Raw genomic sequence first — 17,917 nt, forward strand, 5'->3', positions numbered from 1 at the left:
GTAAGGGACCCACGTCTGGGCATACCCTGCCAACATAGGGCGAACAAAGCAAAACCAAAGGGGATGATGAACAGAGTGTTGAACATTGCAAGCACTCACCCCAGGTCAACTGATCTAGGTTTAATCCATCATCATTCTTTAGCTCACTCCGCCACCCCAGTTCAGACAAGGCCATATGCAAATCAGTCTGACCCTGTACCTCATGTGAACAGTCCAGCCCGAACTGCCAAGCCATGTCTTCCCTGGACCAGAAACAAGCATCCTGGGACCAGTTTCTGGCTAATCAGCCGTCATCAGCCAGGCTAGCTTGAATCCAGTGGCAAAGTGAGCAAGGGACCCACATCTGGGCATACCCTGCCAACTTAGGGCGAACAAAGCAAAACCAAAGGGGATGATGGACGGAGTGTTGAACATTGCAAGCACTCACCCCCAGTCAACTGATCTGGGTTTAATCCATCATCATTCTTTAGCACACTCCGACACCCCAGTTCAGACATGGCCATATGCAAACCAGTCGGACCCTGTGCCTCATGGGAACAGTCTAGCCCGAACTGCCAAGCCATGTCTTCCCTGGACCGGAAACAAGCATCCTGGGACCGGTTTCTGGCTAATCAGCCGTCATCAGCCAGGCTAGCTTGAATCCAGTGGCAAAGTGAGCAAGGGACCCACGTCTGGGCATACCCTGCCAACGTAGGGCGAACAAAGCAAAACCAAAGGACGGAGTGTTGAACATTGCAAGCACTCACCCCCAGTCAACTGATCTGGGTTTAATCCATCATCATTCTTTAGCTCACTACGCCACCCCAGTTCAGACATGCCCATATGCAAATTGACTGGGGGTGACTGATTTCAATGTTCAACACTCCGTCCATCATCCCCTTTGGTTTTGCTTTGTTCGCCATAAGTTGGCAGGTATGCCCAGACGTGGGTCCCTTGCTCACTTTGCCACTAGATTCAAGCTAGCCTGGCTGATGACGGCTGATTAGCCAGAAACCGGTCCCAGGATGCTTGTTTCCAGTCCAGGGAAGACATGGCTTGGAAGTTCGGGCTGGCGGAGTGAGCTAAAGAATGATGATGGATTGTCTAATAAAATCTTTGACAAGGATGAATTGGCGGTGTTACGTAGGGGTTTGAACTTTTGTCCCACCCAAACGGTGATATGACCAATGTACACATAGATCTATTTAAGTTTGTTAGAATCCTCAAATTAAAAGATCATTTTTCTCACATCTTTCCTCAGAATCCTCAGAATCCTGAGCCTTCTGTTTCTTCTCGACCCATGACACACACGGTCTCAGATATAAGGGATATTCATTGACTTATGACAATTGATGACAATGAGGAATGCGATATGCTTTCTTTAATTAACGACTTGGATATACCACAGAACCATGCATTAGATAGTGGTTTAAAACCTAAATCCAAATTCACACCAGTCATGAACTATCACCGTAATATAGATATTTTTTATGAGAAAGTAAGTGAGGATTTGTACAATATGGAGACCACCAAAAAATTCACCCCTTGGGTTAATCACAACATTACTGCGCAAGAGAGAAAAGCCCTCGATCGTTTAAAGCATGACAAGAGTATTGTCATCAGGGAGGCTGATAAGGGCGGTAATGTTGTGATTATGAACCATGATGACGATATGAATGAGATCAACCGCCAAGTTAGCAATGAATCCTGCTATAAGAGAGTTGTGGAAAACCCGATTGAAAAATTGACCACCATGATTAACTTCAAATTGAGTGAATGGAAGGATGTTATGCTACTCACGGAAAATGAATTTAGATTTCTTAGAGTGGATTGTCCCAACTTTCCATGCATATACATCCTTCCAAAAATACATAAACCCAATGCATTTCCACCTGGTCGTCCTATCATTTCGGGGGTTGGCTCACCCACCGAGAGGCTATCAGAATTTGTTGACTTGAGACTGCAAAAATATGTTGTTAACCTCCCGTCATATATCCGGGACAGTAAGGATATTCTGGTTAAATTCAAAGATTTTGAATGGTCGGAAGAACTACTCTTCGTTACATTTGATGTAGAAAGCTTATACACATGTATTCGCAAAGATCTTGGGCTTTTGGCAATTCAGTCCTTTTTGGATAAAGAGAATGCTGATCAGTTTTTCTTTAATGAGATGATTATGGAGATGATTAATATTATTCTTTGTAATAACTTTTTCCTTTTTGACAGATGCTGGTTCCAGCAGATCCTTGGTACTGCGATGGGCTCCAGGTTTGCTCCCTCGTACGCCTGCCTCTTTATGGGGTGGTTCGAGATGGAGCATGCCTGGGGCAGAGGTGCCTCCCCCTGGACGGATTATATTGTGTTCTGGGGGAGGTACATCGACGATGTGATCTGCCTCTGGTCGGGGTCTGTGGAAGAGTTGAAGGAATATCTGACATATCTGAATGATAATCAATACAATGTCAAATTCACGATGGCATTCGGTAAAGATAGTATTGATTTTCTGGACATAAAATTTTTTGTGAAAGATGGGAAAATACACAGCACCCTTCACAGAAAAGACACAGCTTGTAACGGGATCCTTCATGCTGATAGTGCTCATGCTCGGTCTGTTGTTAACAACATCCCCTACAGGGAGATGATAAGAATACGAAGGAATTGTAGCGATGATGACACATACCTTGACAACATCTCAGAATCAAGAACCAGGTTTTTGCAGAGGGGATACACTAGAGAAGTTGTGGATAAAGCCATTGAGAAAGTTAAATGTCGCACTAGAGAAGACACTTTGCGCCCATCACACAAAAGGGATACGTCCAACGAAACTCCAGTTAGGTTTATCACACAGTACAATGTAAATAGCTCCAAAATCTTTAACATTTTAAAGAAAAACTGGAGCCTCCTTGGAGATATACCATCCTTAAGGAGTTGCCTCACTAATGCTCCATCTATAACATACAGAAGAGGTATATCACTGCGAAATTGTTTATGTCCCAGTTATGTGACTAATCCAAGGGAAACGTGGTTGCCCACTAAACCCAAAGGTTTTTTCACCTGTGGAACGTGTAACATGTTACCACATGGGAAAAACAAAACTCTAAACTTTTGCTATAACACTAGTGTCAAGTATGATGTCATGCATTTTATAAACTGCAACACTACTCACGTTATCTACGTAATAGGTTGCAATTGCGACATCATTTACGTAGGGAGTACAGCCCGCCCTTTAAAAATTCGAATACAGGAGCATCGTAGGGCTATTATAAACAAAGATCGGAGATATACCTTGAGCGAACATTATAGGTTAATGCACCCTAATAATGACATGTTCTGGTTTCACGGAATAGACCATGTCCCTATCAACAACCGAGGGGGCAATAGGGAACTTCTGGTCAGACAAAAGGAGGCAAAATGGATCTGCAGATTGAGGGCCACAGACGTAGGTCACAATACTGACAAGGAATTACATTACTTCCTAGGTTAGTGTTGTCCTCTAAATTGACTAGGATGTAATTTGCTTGCTTTATATCAAGAAGATATTGTCTGATTGGATTTAATAGGGTTCTGTATGCATAGAATACATTGTTAACTTTCTCGATGTAGACACTTTATAATTCCATGATTATGTGTTCAAAATAATGGTATAGTACACATATTGATATGTGACAAATGATTGTCTGTGCTTTCTTTCTCTCCTGTTCTTTTCTCATCTGCCTTTTTTCTTTTCTCACGGATGGTCCTCCTTCCATTTTTTAAGTGTCCATTTTTTGAGTGCCTATGTTGTCTAGCACAGTGCGTCTTATATACTCACCATATCTTTTTGCCATATGTTGGCGCAGATGCAGTCAACATACCATACGGGCTATTCTATTTGTTCTTCAAACAACTTTTTTCGCTCTGTGGGTTTGTGTGGTTACCATGCCATTATGTCTCTAGCCTCACACAGTAGCCAGTTACTTTGCGGCGTTTCTTTATATATATGTATACTATGTGACAGTTACACGGACTTCAGGATGGCCACTTGGCTTTCTTTAATACATTTTAAACAAAGATGGCTCTGTAATTAACATGGCCCCTTTTTCTTCGTTATGCCACTTATGGAATCAACTTACTGGTATGGGTGACTTACTTGTGTAGTTTTTATACCTCTTTGCTATTTTAAACTAACTCAGCAGATAATTTCGCTGTTTATATATGCCCATTCCAAGATGGCCGCACGGTCCGCTATGATATTCTTTGTTTCGTTTTGTTACAAATATTGCGTTATGATAATTATTATACTTATTTTTTTATATTGATATACAGTTTATTGATTATTATGTCGTTGACTTTCTTTACGTATATAATTTTCGTACTCTTATAGGGAGGAATACTGTTAGACTTCTATAGGACTGTCGACTACGAATGCCCTTTTTAAGATGGCCGCGTCGTTAGTCATGTCAGACTTGTCTCTCTACTATTTTGATATCACTGCTCTATGGCTACGCAGGGTCACGTTTGGCCGGTATATTTAAACCGACCTGAAAATGCGGGTCCGTTTGCTGTGTCGCGTCATTGCCGGTTACCATGCCGTCGGATATTTGCTGAACTTAAAGGTGAGTCCGGTCAGCCGGATCTTATCTGTGGTAACGGGGGCGTTACTGTATTAAACGCTATGGTCCTTTGACGTATGATAAGTGGGGATCCTTCTATGTCACTTCAATTATGTGCAATACTTTCTTTGTTCAATCTGTCTTTAGATGATGGACGATCCGCAGATAACATTGGTTATTTTTGTGAAACGTGGTTTTCTGTGTGGTTACTAATGAAATATTTGCCCTATGACCACGTCGTTCTTGTACTGAATGCGACTGTCTCTGAATTACGATTAACGGGGATCGTTTGTTTTTTCCTCGATTATGCGTTATGCTGCCTTTTCCCAAAACGGTCTCTATACACTGTGGGGTTTTTAATATATGTGCACGGGTCTGTTCGCTACATGGGGACCCTCGGCTGGCTCCAATTGATGTAGTGGCTTTTACTTGGAAAATGCTGGAAGAGAACTCTTTGAGGACTCTGCTACCTTGGTATTGTGACATGTCATTGTTATAAAACGTACATTAACCACACACTGTGAAATCTCTAGATAGGTCACTTTCTGCTTTTTATAAACTAATAATTTCGTCGGTACTGCCTTGAGGAATAGTTATGTGTTAACATGCACATTCACATTCACCTTCTTAAATTAAAAGACAGGATACATTGGTCTCTGATGACTTAATAATATTTTTGTTTGCATTGCATTGATAAATAGTTGTGGTGAGAATACTTTCTCTTTTCCATCAGATAATTTGGTCCAACAATGGATTTCTTATCATTATGAGTGAACACTGGTTGCAATACATTAATTTAATACCGTCAAGTGGTATCGTCTTGACCTTTATGTTTGAAGGTGAGTGTATGGCAAGGTGATTTCAGATTTTTTAATCAAATATTATTGCTGTGTATTTTACGCTTTACTCATGATGCCATCGGCTTCTTGTGCGCCCATGATGCTTAAGGGTTTCTTACATTTGTGTTTCGGACGTGTTGCTATACACTAAATGTGCGATACCTTACTGTGATCTGTGAATTTTCTGATTCAACGACTATGGAATGAGCTTATTCTCATGTAACCAACTCCATGGTGAGCTTTTTTCACACTTTTTCTTTTGTGTTAACCCTGTCTGTCTTTATTCATTCATAGTTTGTGGTTAGATTTCTATTTGACTTTGGTACACATAAAATGGACCTGATTCTTCTCCTTTTTCTTTATCTTTCGATATTAGTAATTGCATTTGTGACTTTGAGATATATATTTTTTTTTAAATTTTTTTTTTTTTATTTGCTTCTCTTCTTTCTCTCTTTCTCCTCGCGTCGTTATTTTGATATATATAGTTATTATATATAATTTGTTTCTCTTTTTTGGGATAGAAGATTTCAGATCAGAAAGATTCTATGCACATAGAATTTTAACACATTGATACGTGTGTATATATATTTATGTCTGTTAGGTTGGTCTTGTTATTTTCGGATTTGTTTTCAATGTGGTAATTTCAGTCATCCTTTATATGTTGTGTTTTAAATGTACTGTAAGTATATATGTTGTTGTTTATACATGTTGTTCTATATATTGATTACAGCCCTGAAGAAGTTCCTGTGTTATAGGAACGAAACGCGTAGGCTGTCCACTTTCTTTAATAAATAAGAAGACTAAGAAATTCTTTGGAATATATGTCAATCTGGACTTTGTTATTTGAGTGCACCTTCCGTTGTGTAAAAAAATCTGCATACAATGTGCCTTATTTACAAGAAAGTGATGCAGTGCGGCACCGTAACCCATTTGGCTGCACTGCGCTGCATCACTTTCAAAGCACAGGGATGTGTCATATTTACAACAATATGTCACATTCCTGTGCTTTCCCCTGCACTGACGCACAATTGGCTGTCATGCCCCAATGCAGGCACTCTTAAGCCATGGTGCAAATGTGTCTACATTTTAAGGGAGATTTTTTTTATGCAGGAAGGTACTCCATTGTGCATAAAAACAATGATGTGAGGTGTTTTCCTCTTTCTATGTGTGCTGCAGAATGCGGTGTAGGATTCTGCCGCATTCCCAGGTTTATGAAATGTAGTAAATCTGGGAATATAGCACAATCCATGGGTGTTGTGTGGGAAAACCCACAGCAACACCATGGCATGCATCTTTCACGCAAAGTGCTGCGTGAAAAGGGGCATATTTACAAGGCCATGAAAAGCCATGCAAAAAAGTGACGCATCAGCAGCACAAGGGGCTTGTAAATGTGCCCATTATGACTACTGAGCATGGTTTAAGCACATGTCTTTGGCTTCGCCAATGGAGTAGAATTACTGAGAAGGAGGGTGCCTTGAAATTTCCTAGATATGGGACATTTAATACCAGGATTCTTGCTCATTTGAAAGAAAACTTGTACGAAATGAAGGCACCACATTCAATATGAAGCATTTAATGCTTGGGAAAGAGTTGCCAGGGAAAAATAGAGGGAAAAGTACCAGAGGGGGACTAATAGGGTAGTGGAAAAACTATGTGAATGCCCGATGGAATGGAGAGCAGTGTAGATGGAGAAAAGCTATTATATAAGGGACCGGATTATATCCAGTGCTTACCTCAGAGACTGCTAAGGAAGGAAAGGACAAAGACCCCTTCAACAAAGAAAGGGATAAGTCAGATACTGATTCTGGAGATGAAATATTGGAAAAAATGTTGATTTCGAGACCCCCACCACATGTGATCCCTGTAGAGCAGAGTGAATCAGGTGCTAGTACTAGTTCAATAGTGACAACTGCTCCTGCATATCAAGGTGCAACCCGAATTGAACAACCCTTACAAATATTGCAGATTGGCTCAAGAGTAATAGCTCGCCCACAATTTACCCTTCCAATGGTGACTACTTCAGCTGCAGTGACTAGTATAGCACCAGTATCTGTTATTAGTGCCCAATCTGACACCTGGGTAGTAGTAAGTAGAGACCAGACCTGGAACTCAAGTAGTTACTGGAGTTACTGGAGGTTTACCCACCTCGGGATTCGTCCTGACATACCAGATCTCACAGATAGTTGCCTGGAAGCCACCACTAATGATGCAAGCACCAATAGATGAAGGGATGTTAGTACTTACAGCCCCACTATCATCAGAAGAAATAGTTGCGACTGAGGAGGCACATATGCTAGCTTGGTTTGATGAAACAGCAGGACCTAGTAAGGCAGATAGTGCTGGAACACCTGAGAAATCAGAGGTTGAGAAAGAGAAGCTCTTAACGTTTTTCAATTGATTGTTGAACTAGAAGAAATAATAAGGGGTTGTTTGGAATTTGAACACATAGAACAGTACCAAAGAAAGGAATTGATGTACTTGTGCAAAGATGGCTATGAGAAGAGCAGCTTTATCTCATGACAATTTAAAGGATCTATCTCAAAAATATGAATAAGATCTCACAAACAATGCATCTACACAGAAGCTATAGGGTTCAATTGGATGACCCAGCATTCAAAAATATAAGGATTACAGGACTGCATTTGCAAATTATAGAACTTGTCAAGTGCATTAACAGGTGGAGTGAGACTAAAAAACCTGAAACCAAATGGGCTAAAAAATGTGAGAAGAAAAAGAGGGAAACAGCTAATACAGGGAAGCAACATGGAGGAAGTGAGGGAGGAGTGACAGTTTGCCCACTTGAAGAAATCGCAGGAGGAACGTATGTACATGTTCCTTGGAGTTGTGGTGATTTGGCAGCATTCGTGAACAATTTTCCCATATTGAGAGACAAGCATGTGCAGTGGTATGAACAAGTGGAAAGGTTTATTCAGATTTCAAAGGTGTTGTGGACTGATTGAAATACGTTATTTGACATCATAGTGCCTGATGATTTATGGGCTGAATGTAAGACTGTGGTACAGTGGCCCAGAGAGGAACTAGAGAGAGTGGCTGAGACAAATGATCTGTCTCCTACGGTTAGGGAAAAGTATGAGGCAGCAATTACCTTTCTGAGAGGCAGAGTACCTTCTAAAGATGTGGAGTGTCTCAAAATTAAACGAACCACACAGGAGCCATGAGTATTATGAAAGATTGTTGCAGGTATTTCAGCAGCACAGTGGACATGAATAACCTGAGGTGAAGGATATTGGGATTTTCGCATCCCAGTTTGTTTTAGGGCTGAAGTCAGAGATCTGTTCACACATAACACAAAGTGTGATCTGTTGGTAAAATAAGTCACTTGATTAAACACTGAGATATGCAAAATTCTGTAGTGATGAGTTAGACATGAAGCTTAAACGGATAAAAGAAAAATTAATGTTGGATCAAACAAAGCTGGCTCAGAAAGGTTTTCAGAACCCTTCTTATGTGGGAAATCAAGGAAACATGTAGGGAGTTACTGTGCCACAGTCTGGTTTTCAGGGAAGTCAAGTAGGCATGAATATGTCATTGGGTAGAGGAAGTGGTGTTCCTGTGGGTACAGTGTCTGGATCAGATATTGCTGCTATGAAAAAGATTACAGCTTGGCACATCTGTCTTAGAGTTGGACATTGGAAGAGGGAATTTTGATATAAGTCTGACAATGAAGAAGGACATATACAAATGCCGCAAGGTATGAACACTCAAAATGTGCAAGCACAGAACATGCAGGTGCCAATGCAGGGTCAGGCTCCATAATGCCTATTGCACCTGCACACATGGGGAATCCTAGGTTTAATCTCAATTAAATGGAAAAAATAAATACTAATCAGTTTCAGAATGCCATGCCACAATTTCAGAATCTAAACTAGAATGCATAACAACGATTCCCGTTATTTCAAACTAATGGTTCCGGTTTAGAGTATTTTCAATGACAGTGCCTGAGAGGGGAAGAAGATTGCATACTTGGCGACGTCTTAGAGGTAGACAAGAGTGGCCCATATTTTGATGCAGAAGTCTGAGGCCCCCCGTATCATTTCTTATTGATACCGGTGCTACCAGATCCACAGTTAGAACAGTGGAAGTCCCAGACTTACGTCTCTTGGGGAAAACTATCCAAGTTGTAGAAGTAACAAATCCAAAATCCAGATTCGGAAAAAGTTCCAGTAAGAATAGGCTCATTTAAAGAAAAGGGCCAATTTGTTGTTTGTGATTCAAGTACTGTGAACTTGATGGGAAGGGATTTGTTGTGCGAGTTAAATTGCACTATCTAATGTATGACGGATGGTGTGGCCTTCCATATACATGAAGAGGATGTAGATTTTAAAATAATTAAACAACAAGTTGAGACGGGAATATTTCCCTTGCTTACTAGTGATGAGTTACCTGAATATTTGAAAGAAACTGTGAATGCGGAAGTTTGGTATTTTACAGGAAAATACATCAGACTAATTAAAGGCGTGGGACCAGTCCAAATCACAGTGAGACCAAATGCTGCATATCCCAGAACACCTTCATATCATTTGACCCTAGAGACGATTGCAGGAATACAACCAGTAAAAAGTGACATGTTACAAAAAGGAATACTGAAGGAACTAATTAGCAGTCCATGTAATACTCCAATTATGGGTTTGTAGAAACCCAATGGTAAATATAGTATATTTAAGGATTCACGAAAAGTAAATGAAATAGTAGTGTCCTGTTGTCCTGTGGTACCGAATTCAGCTACCATATTCTTTCAGATCCCATATACTGTAGAGTGGTTTACAGTCATCGACTTGTGCCAGGCTTTCTTCTCAGTGCCATTGCACAACGAAAGACAATTTCTATTTTCCTTTATATTCCATCAAAAGGTATTAACATGGTGTTGTGTCCTACAAGGGTATATAGAGAGTACATTCATTTTCGATCCAATCCTGCCTTGTGTAATACATAGATGATCTGCTTGTGGCATCAGAAATGCAAGATGCATTTAAACATGACACCATTGCACTTTTGAAGCTCTTGGCTGAGAACGGACACAAAGTGTCTCCAGGAAAGCTGCTGTACTGTTAAAAAGAGGTTCAATACCTGGGACACAACACATTATTGGAGCTGGGAAAGTGTTACCAGAAAGAGTGGAAGCAGAAAGAAATCAGAATGTTTCTGAGAATGGTTGGCTACTGCAGACAGTGGATACCAACCTTTTCCTTGGTGGTCAAGCCTCTTTTGAGACTGACATACAGAGATGTGTCTGATCTGATTCCATGGGACAACTAATGTACAAGAACGTTCCTAGAGTTGAAAGGGAAATTGTGCTTTGTCCCAGCATTGGAAATGCCAAATTATACAAAAGAGTTCACATTGTTTTGTAGCGAGAGGGATGGGTGCACTTTCTCAGTTTTGACACAGACACATGGAGGATCTCGAAAGCCTATTCTTCTACCCCACTTGACCCTGTACCGGCAGGACTTCCCGGTTACAGTAAAGCGATGGCCCCGGTAAGTACTAGTCTGGAAAAGAGCAGAGTGATGCGATACCCATTAACTGCCATGGTCTCACACTCTGTGGAGCTACTGTTGACGAGAACAAAGACACAATATATGACCCACAATAGGCTTTCCTGACAATATTGTTCTAAAACATTGTACAGTGCTTAACCCTGCAGCCTGTTTCTGGGTGACATGACTAGGGTTGGGTGACAGTTGGATTTTGTGTATTCCTCCAAGACAGCCACTGGGGAGCTTAGGTGTGACTGGTTGGGCCATCACTGGCAGGATAAGAGGGAGGAGATGTACCCAGCCCCATGTACACTTGAATAGGCTGTGTCTGTCTCCACTGCATACCACCTGTAGTTAGTCTGGAGCCAGGACCAGGAAGGCAGGGCACTACTGCACTTCAAAGGCATGCCTTTAGAAACTTCTCCCCACTTCAAAGGCACAACTGGGTATAAATACTTGACCTCAGACAACATGACTTCAGCACACTTCTAGACCTGTGAATACTCTGCCAGGATGACGGATTGCTGTGCTGATGCAAAGTACTGCCATTCCACTGGACTGCTACTCTGAAGGAACTACTATCCTGCTGTGTTGACTTGTTGATTATTGCCTCTTGCCTGAGTGAGAAGGACCAGAGTTTCATCTCTTGAACCCAGAACCCAAAATGACTCCAAGGGCAAGTTGGCTGCCCTCCTGATCTGAAGTCTCAGGTACACATTAGGCTCAAACCTGAGCAGAACCGACGCATCTCCGCTGCAACATGGATTGACCCATCGCAAGAACTTGCATCACTGCCACAGTCCATTGGAACCACACTGTTGGCGCAGGCTTTCACATCCGTCGCCAATCCCTCGCCGACGGCAGAGTCGACGATGACGCTGGACTACACATCGCAACCTCTCAACTCTTCAGAACCGGAGCATCGCCCTGACTGTGTGCCACATCCTCAAAGCTGGACTTTGCATCGCAAGCCCCATCAACTGGATCCTTGATGATGATACAGCCCCTCACATTGCAGCCTCACCGCATCTTAGGACCGACGCAACTCTTCAGGCTGTGCGATGCATCTATGACACGGATCCTCACAATGCTCCACAAACCAGGTACTTTTACCAGCAGGCCTAACTGGGGACCTGTAGCCAGCACGTGCTCCAGCGCAGTTAACCCCAACTTGTGACTCTGTCCCAGTCCAGCGCGACCAGATATCCACAGTTGGTGCTTTGTGCTTTTTGGCACTATTTCTACTAAAATCTTTAAAATGGCATATTTTCCTGGTTCTCTCAATAACATTTATGTCATTTTGGTATTGTTTTATTGGTTAAAATGTTTTATTATTCTAACTTGGTGTGGGATCCTTTTTGCGTGGTGATTTCACTTTATTACTGTTTGAAGAGTTGCACAAATACTTTACACATTGCCTCTAAGTTAAACCTGACTATTCTGTGTCACGCTACCAGAGGCTTGAGCTCAGGTTAATTTTGGTTTGGCTTGTGCCTCACCCTGACAAGGATTGTGGTTGCTGCTTGACCAGGGCCTTCACCGCAGTCAACCAACAACCCAATTTCTAAATCTTTGTTTTTGAGAGCATTATGTTATAGTAGGATGCTTCTGATGTGACTATAGGTCACATTCCATCTTTATGAGATCCCATCTTCTGCCAATGCTGTTGTAAATTTCTTTTGGAGTGTTTTGCTTTCTGACAGCTACTATTTTGCAGCATACCAGGATGTGTCCATTTAGAACTATTTGTACTAAGTAATCCCATTTTTACTTTTTTCTTTCTCTCCTTCCCAACTTTCTTTCTTTTCTTTTTTGCTTCGTTCTTGCCTTCTTTCTTTCTTGCCTTCTTTCTTTCTTGCCTCCTTTCTTTCCTGTCTTCACTATTTCTTTCTTGCTTTCCTTCTTTCCTTTTTGTTTCCTTTTTTCTTTCTTTCTATCTTTCCTTTTTCTTTCCTTATTTCTTTCCTTCTTTCTCAAAGGCCAGAGGCTTGTAGGCAATGGCAGACTGATGGACATTTGTAGGTCTGTGTTAGGCAAGATCTTTTAATTTTACTACAATTATGTGCATAGCATAGTAACTTACAGGGGTTTTCAGGCAGACTTCATCCACACACAAAGTAGGTCCCTTCAGTGCCAGGGAGTACTATGGCAATGTATGATTTTTTTGAGACCATAAAAACTTTTTGGGCTTTGGCAAATAATTATGTTTTAGATTGATGGGGGCCTGACCTATTCCCAAACAATAAAGTTTTGCAAAAACCATGCCAAAATAAAACAAGAATTGCCAGAAGGCTGGACGCCAATGCCAGACCTGTTGGCTTTGCCAATGTTTGTTGTCTTTTAGACCCAGGGACGATAAGTGATTTGCCCAGAATCACAGGATGTTGAGCCGACACCAAAACTCAAACCTGGATTCCCAGTTCCAAAGTCAGCAGCTCTGGCCGTTATGCCACATCCTCTCCCTGAGACACCATTCATCCGTCAGCTGTTAAAAATTTCAAGATTCTATCTGTTTACCAGTTTCTACTACCTTAAACATAATTCTGTGATTAGATGGACATGGGTGTGATCGGGGTGAAATGGTTCATTCCAGACTGCCTTGGAACTTCCAGAGGCATGTGCTGCTATTTTGACTATTGATTTAGACTATTGATTGATGGAATACTCAGGAGCCTTGTGATGTTGAAAAGATGAACAGAAGGAAGAAATAAATGGTAGACTTAAAGAAATAGGGTTGAAAGGTTGCACAGTACTGGGGTAATCATGAATAGAACTTGTTTGGAAAACACTTATATTGTATATTGAATGTGTTTCAACACCTCTGCCACGTAATGAAGCACTCTAAGGTTTATTCTCAATCACCATGCCCCGGTAAATGTCTGTTTAAAATCTTCGAAGGAAGATAACCCAAAGTAACACCAATATAAGTGTTGAAAGATGTTGTGGTTGATGAAGTCTTTTTACTTATTCTCCATTGTACACTGGCATAGATACCACGCTCCACATGCAGTGATCCATGCCAACCAGGGCATCGGAAAGTGACCCAGCCTGGGCTACCCACCTGCTGCTACAACTGTATCCTGTGTTCTGAGGGGGAGATCAACAATCAAACTGGTGAGTTCAGGATTAGTGTTCTGTTGTTGTAATGCCTGACTGCAGAAAGATGCCCAAAAGAAACAAGCATGGAATACCCAACTTGTCACAACTGATCAGACCTAACACCCCTTAAGCAACCACAGATGTCCCAGGATCCTTGTTTTCCATCCAGGGAGGATCTGGCCTGGCAGTTACGGGCTGGACTGCTCTCATGGGGGAGCAGGGTCGAGACTGATTTGCATATGTCTGGGTCCAAACTTTGGTAGCATGGTGAGCAAAAGAATTATGGATTGCGATGCGGCCACAGCGGTTGACAGTGGCTGAAATTAATTCAAGCATTTGATCCATCACCTTGTTGTTTTTGCATTTGCCACTCTAAGTGAGCCGGATCTGCCTAGATGTTGGTCCCTGGCTTACTGTGCCAATGGATTCAAGCTAGCCTGGCTGATGAGGGGTGATACCCCGATACTGGTCCCTGGATGCTTGTTTGCGGTCCAGGGAGGGCCTGGCCTGGCAGTTCGGGCAGGACTGTTCCCATGGGGAGCAGGGCCAAGACTGATTTGCATATAGCTAGGTCCAAACTGGGATGACATGGTGGGCAACAAAAACAATGAATTGGGATGCTGCCCAAGGGATTGTGAGTGGCTGAGATTAATTCAAGAATTCCATCCATCACCTTGGTTTTTTGCAACCACAGATGTGGCATGGAAAACAAGCCACAGGCATGTCCATGACGGTTAGTAGTGCCGCACCATAGCATTATTCATAACAAGCAGAGTTTATAAACCCTAAGATAAGACTGAGCAAATGGGACAAAGGCCTACTCATCATAAAGTATTTCACAGCTTAGCCGTCCATATGATTCAGAAGTTACTTTGAAGCTAAGCCAAGTAGTGACAACTCACTTTCCATCCCTCTCTCCAAATCACAGCACATAAAATCATCAGCTTTGTGATGATAATAATGTACATTTCTGTGTCTTTAGTTCTTGCTATGATTCTTATACAGTTATTTAATGCTTCACATTATTGGCAAAGGTCTTTCTGAACCAACTCAGTTCTTCGTATATAGGCCTCATCATAGGCTAAACCATTAAAAATACCTTCAATGATAGACAGTTGAGAAGTACTTTTGTGGCTGAGACGACCACTACCAAATTATCATTCATGGTGCACTTTCAATTTGGATAGATATAATAGATGTCATGTAGTTAGATATAAGCACTGCCTAAGACCATTGTACTAATAAGCATAATAAAGTGTATGCTATAATTAGCTTCAACCCACTAAGCTGCAAAATATTTTCCATCCAGCAGAGGCTACTTGCTGCTACCTGTATATTTGAGTATATTTTCTTCTGCTCACATTGGTTCTCTCTCAGGAGTCTTTGATGCCACCCAGGGGTTATTACTTTAATGGGCCATCCAGTCCCACATCACTTATAATCACCAACAATAAGCATTCTAGAACATTCCTTTGATTACATGTGATTGGATTTTCAGAGACACTGAGAAATCATTCACTGGATGGTTCCATTAAAATGGTGACTTCCAGGATTGTGATCAGCAATCACTGATTAACAAAATGCAGAACATATATATTTCTGATCAGTCCTAACTAATATATATTGCAACACCTACGGCTGTCAACATCTCCTTCTGAATCCATAGAGATCAATGAAATAGCAGAATGAGAATCAATTTAATTGCTCATAAAGTGAAGACTGCATCTTCGGATACTTTGATCACACCATCTCAATTTTCAAGTTTTTCCTGAATTCCAAGGAGATATCATTATATATCTTTGAACTCTCTGCATGTGCCTCAATGAAATAGTAAAAAAGATGGCACTAAACATTTCAAACTTGGATCTACAAAGAATAAATACCTCTTTATCTGTAACTAAACTAGTAGTAAGTATCAAGTTGATAAATATATCACTACTTCTTACTGAGTGATTGGTTACCCTTCCTGCAGCATAGTGATTTTGTTAAATAGTGCTTGATTGCTAATCAATTGCAAATGGAGTTGAACAGCAAAAATGTTCTGGCACAGTGTGCCAAAAGGAATCTGTTACCTGATTAATTGTTTTTCTTTTTTAATGATTATCTTCCTCCTACAATGCACAAAAGCAATTGGAAATTAATGTTTTGTTTGAGAACAACTAAGGAAGTTTATCCAGACAGTCCCCTTTTCGTTGTGTCAATGAATGAGCAAATAAATATGGCCTTTTAAATGATCACACAATTAGGAAAAATCCTGTTGGGAAAGAGCATAGGACCACTAAATGTTGATGGTTCTAAAGATAAACCTGTAATCAAATGTTTGTTCAAAGCTACAAAGATGACCCAATTGACTATATGGTAATCAACCTTGCATTTTTTACAGATTGTGTTCATTTTAAGGTCTTGCCATGGGATGGCTGCTACCACATCCTGTTTGGCTTATATTTCATGGCGAAAACAAACTCTGCCACCTTGCGTGGAATGCAGGCCTAGTAGTAAGAAGAATAAAATTTGGGTGCAAAGTCATTGAAATCTGCAAATCAGCTGGGTTGAAGAAGAAGGTTAAAATATTACAGAAGAAGGAAACATCCCCACCTTAAGGTTCTGTGAGTCTCTTGTTATATACATCAATTCAACTAAACATTTATTGTGGTTCTGGCTTTCTCATCATAAACACAAGCAAAGATTTTTTATTGGCAGGGTCACATGTCCTGTGACGCCTGTGCTGGATGGGTGTGGTGTGGGTGTAAACCAACCGTGAGGAAGCGGCTGTGGCATGCTGGCAACTAGTCTTGTGATCAGCAGATCACTACAGGGAGGACCTGGGACATGTAGCATTGTCGTCCCCCCCTGTGAGCGCGAGTAGAGTGGGTTGGCCTGGTCTGTGCCAGTCCAGCATAAGGGTGTGAACAATGACCCCGGGGCTTTGGGCGTGGTTCCGTCCCGTGCTGGACAAGAAAGTAACAAATGCGTGTGTCTCTGTTGTTGTGTTGACGCCACCCGGTCCGCAATCGGCAATGACACTGACGCTACATTCATCCATACTTCCACATCTGAATGATCATAGACATGACACATCTGTGTGAATAGGAATGATTAATTCACATTCAGTGGAGTGTTGTAGCTGGAGCAGTACAGGGCCATGCAAACCCCACTTTACATTGTTGGCCCGTGGAGGGCCAGCCAGAGTCCTTTAGGGAATGACAAATCCATCAGAAGAGGAAGAGTTCAGTCCGCAGTCTGAATGCTGTGTCATTGGTGACCAAACAGAATTTGGCAGTCCATGTCGAGGTCCAAGGTGAGTGTTGCAGAGTGTATGGGGGGAGAGTGGAAGGTGATGATGCAGAGGGCAGAACCAAGCAGAAACAGGCTATATGGCGTAGATGAATGCTACTGTGTCCTTCTTACCACGAAGGCAGATTCATCCGCATCTTCATCCCCTGCTGTTTCATGTGCCTCACATGTGGGTGGTCGTGTTCTGTCTCCAGCACTGTGTGGCAGTGATACCTCAGGGGCCGGAGGTGGAATGTCTGCCGCACTGTGTGGCCCTGACATTTCAGGGGGCGGAGATGTGGATGGAGTGGTAGCAGCAGCATGCATCAGCACCAGGCCTTGTGGCAGCAATGTCATGAGGAGGGTCTTCAGGGTATTGAGGAACCCAGCCACCTTTTGCTGGTGTGCAGCCGTGGCAGCCACTCTTTCCGCCTGCGTTCGCTCCATGTTCTCCATGATCCTCCGCATGTGTCCCAACTCCCGGGTGACATCGCTGGAGCCACTCTGACTAGACAGTTGTTCTTGTCTCTGAGTCAGGCCTCCAGCGATGTCAGTCATGGATCATTGGAGAGCATGGAGCGGACTGTGGGTGTCCATTAGGGACTGTGAGTGGTCACTGATGGGACTTAGACACCCA

The 17,917-nt window shown here is 42.0% G+C and overlaps 1 protein-coding gene across 1 annotated transcript in view; it reads left to right on the forward strand.

Moving 5' to 3' along the window:
- The first annotated feature begins 1,321 nt into the window (after positions 1 to 1,321).
- Positions 1,322 to 17,917, forward strand: part of LOC146830710 (vomeronasal type-2 receptor 116-like) — a 49,684-nt gene continuing 33,088 nt past the window's right edge. Inside the window, exons 1-3 of the mRNA XM_085603778.1 lie at positions 1,322 to 2,228; positions 3,327 to 3,418; positions 13,899 to 14,022. Coding sequence (XP_085459904.1) covers positions 1,322 to 2,228; positions 3,327 to 3,418; positions 13,899 to 14,022 — 1,123 coding nt within the window. The remainder of the gene's footprint in view (positions 2,229 to 3,326; positions 3,419 to 13,898; positions 14,023 to 17,917) is intronic.

Source organism: Triturus cristatus, chromosome 5_1 (genome assembly GCF_964204655.1).
Source record: "Triturus cristatus chromosome 5_1, aTriCri1.1, whole genome shotgun sequence".
Classification (NCBI taxonomy): Eukaryota; Metazoa; Chordata; class Amphibia; order Caudata; family Salamandridae; genus Triturus; species Triturus cristatus.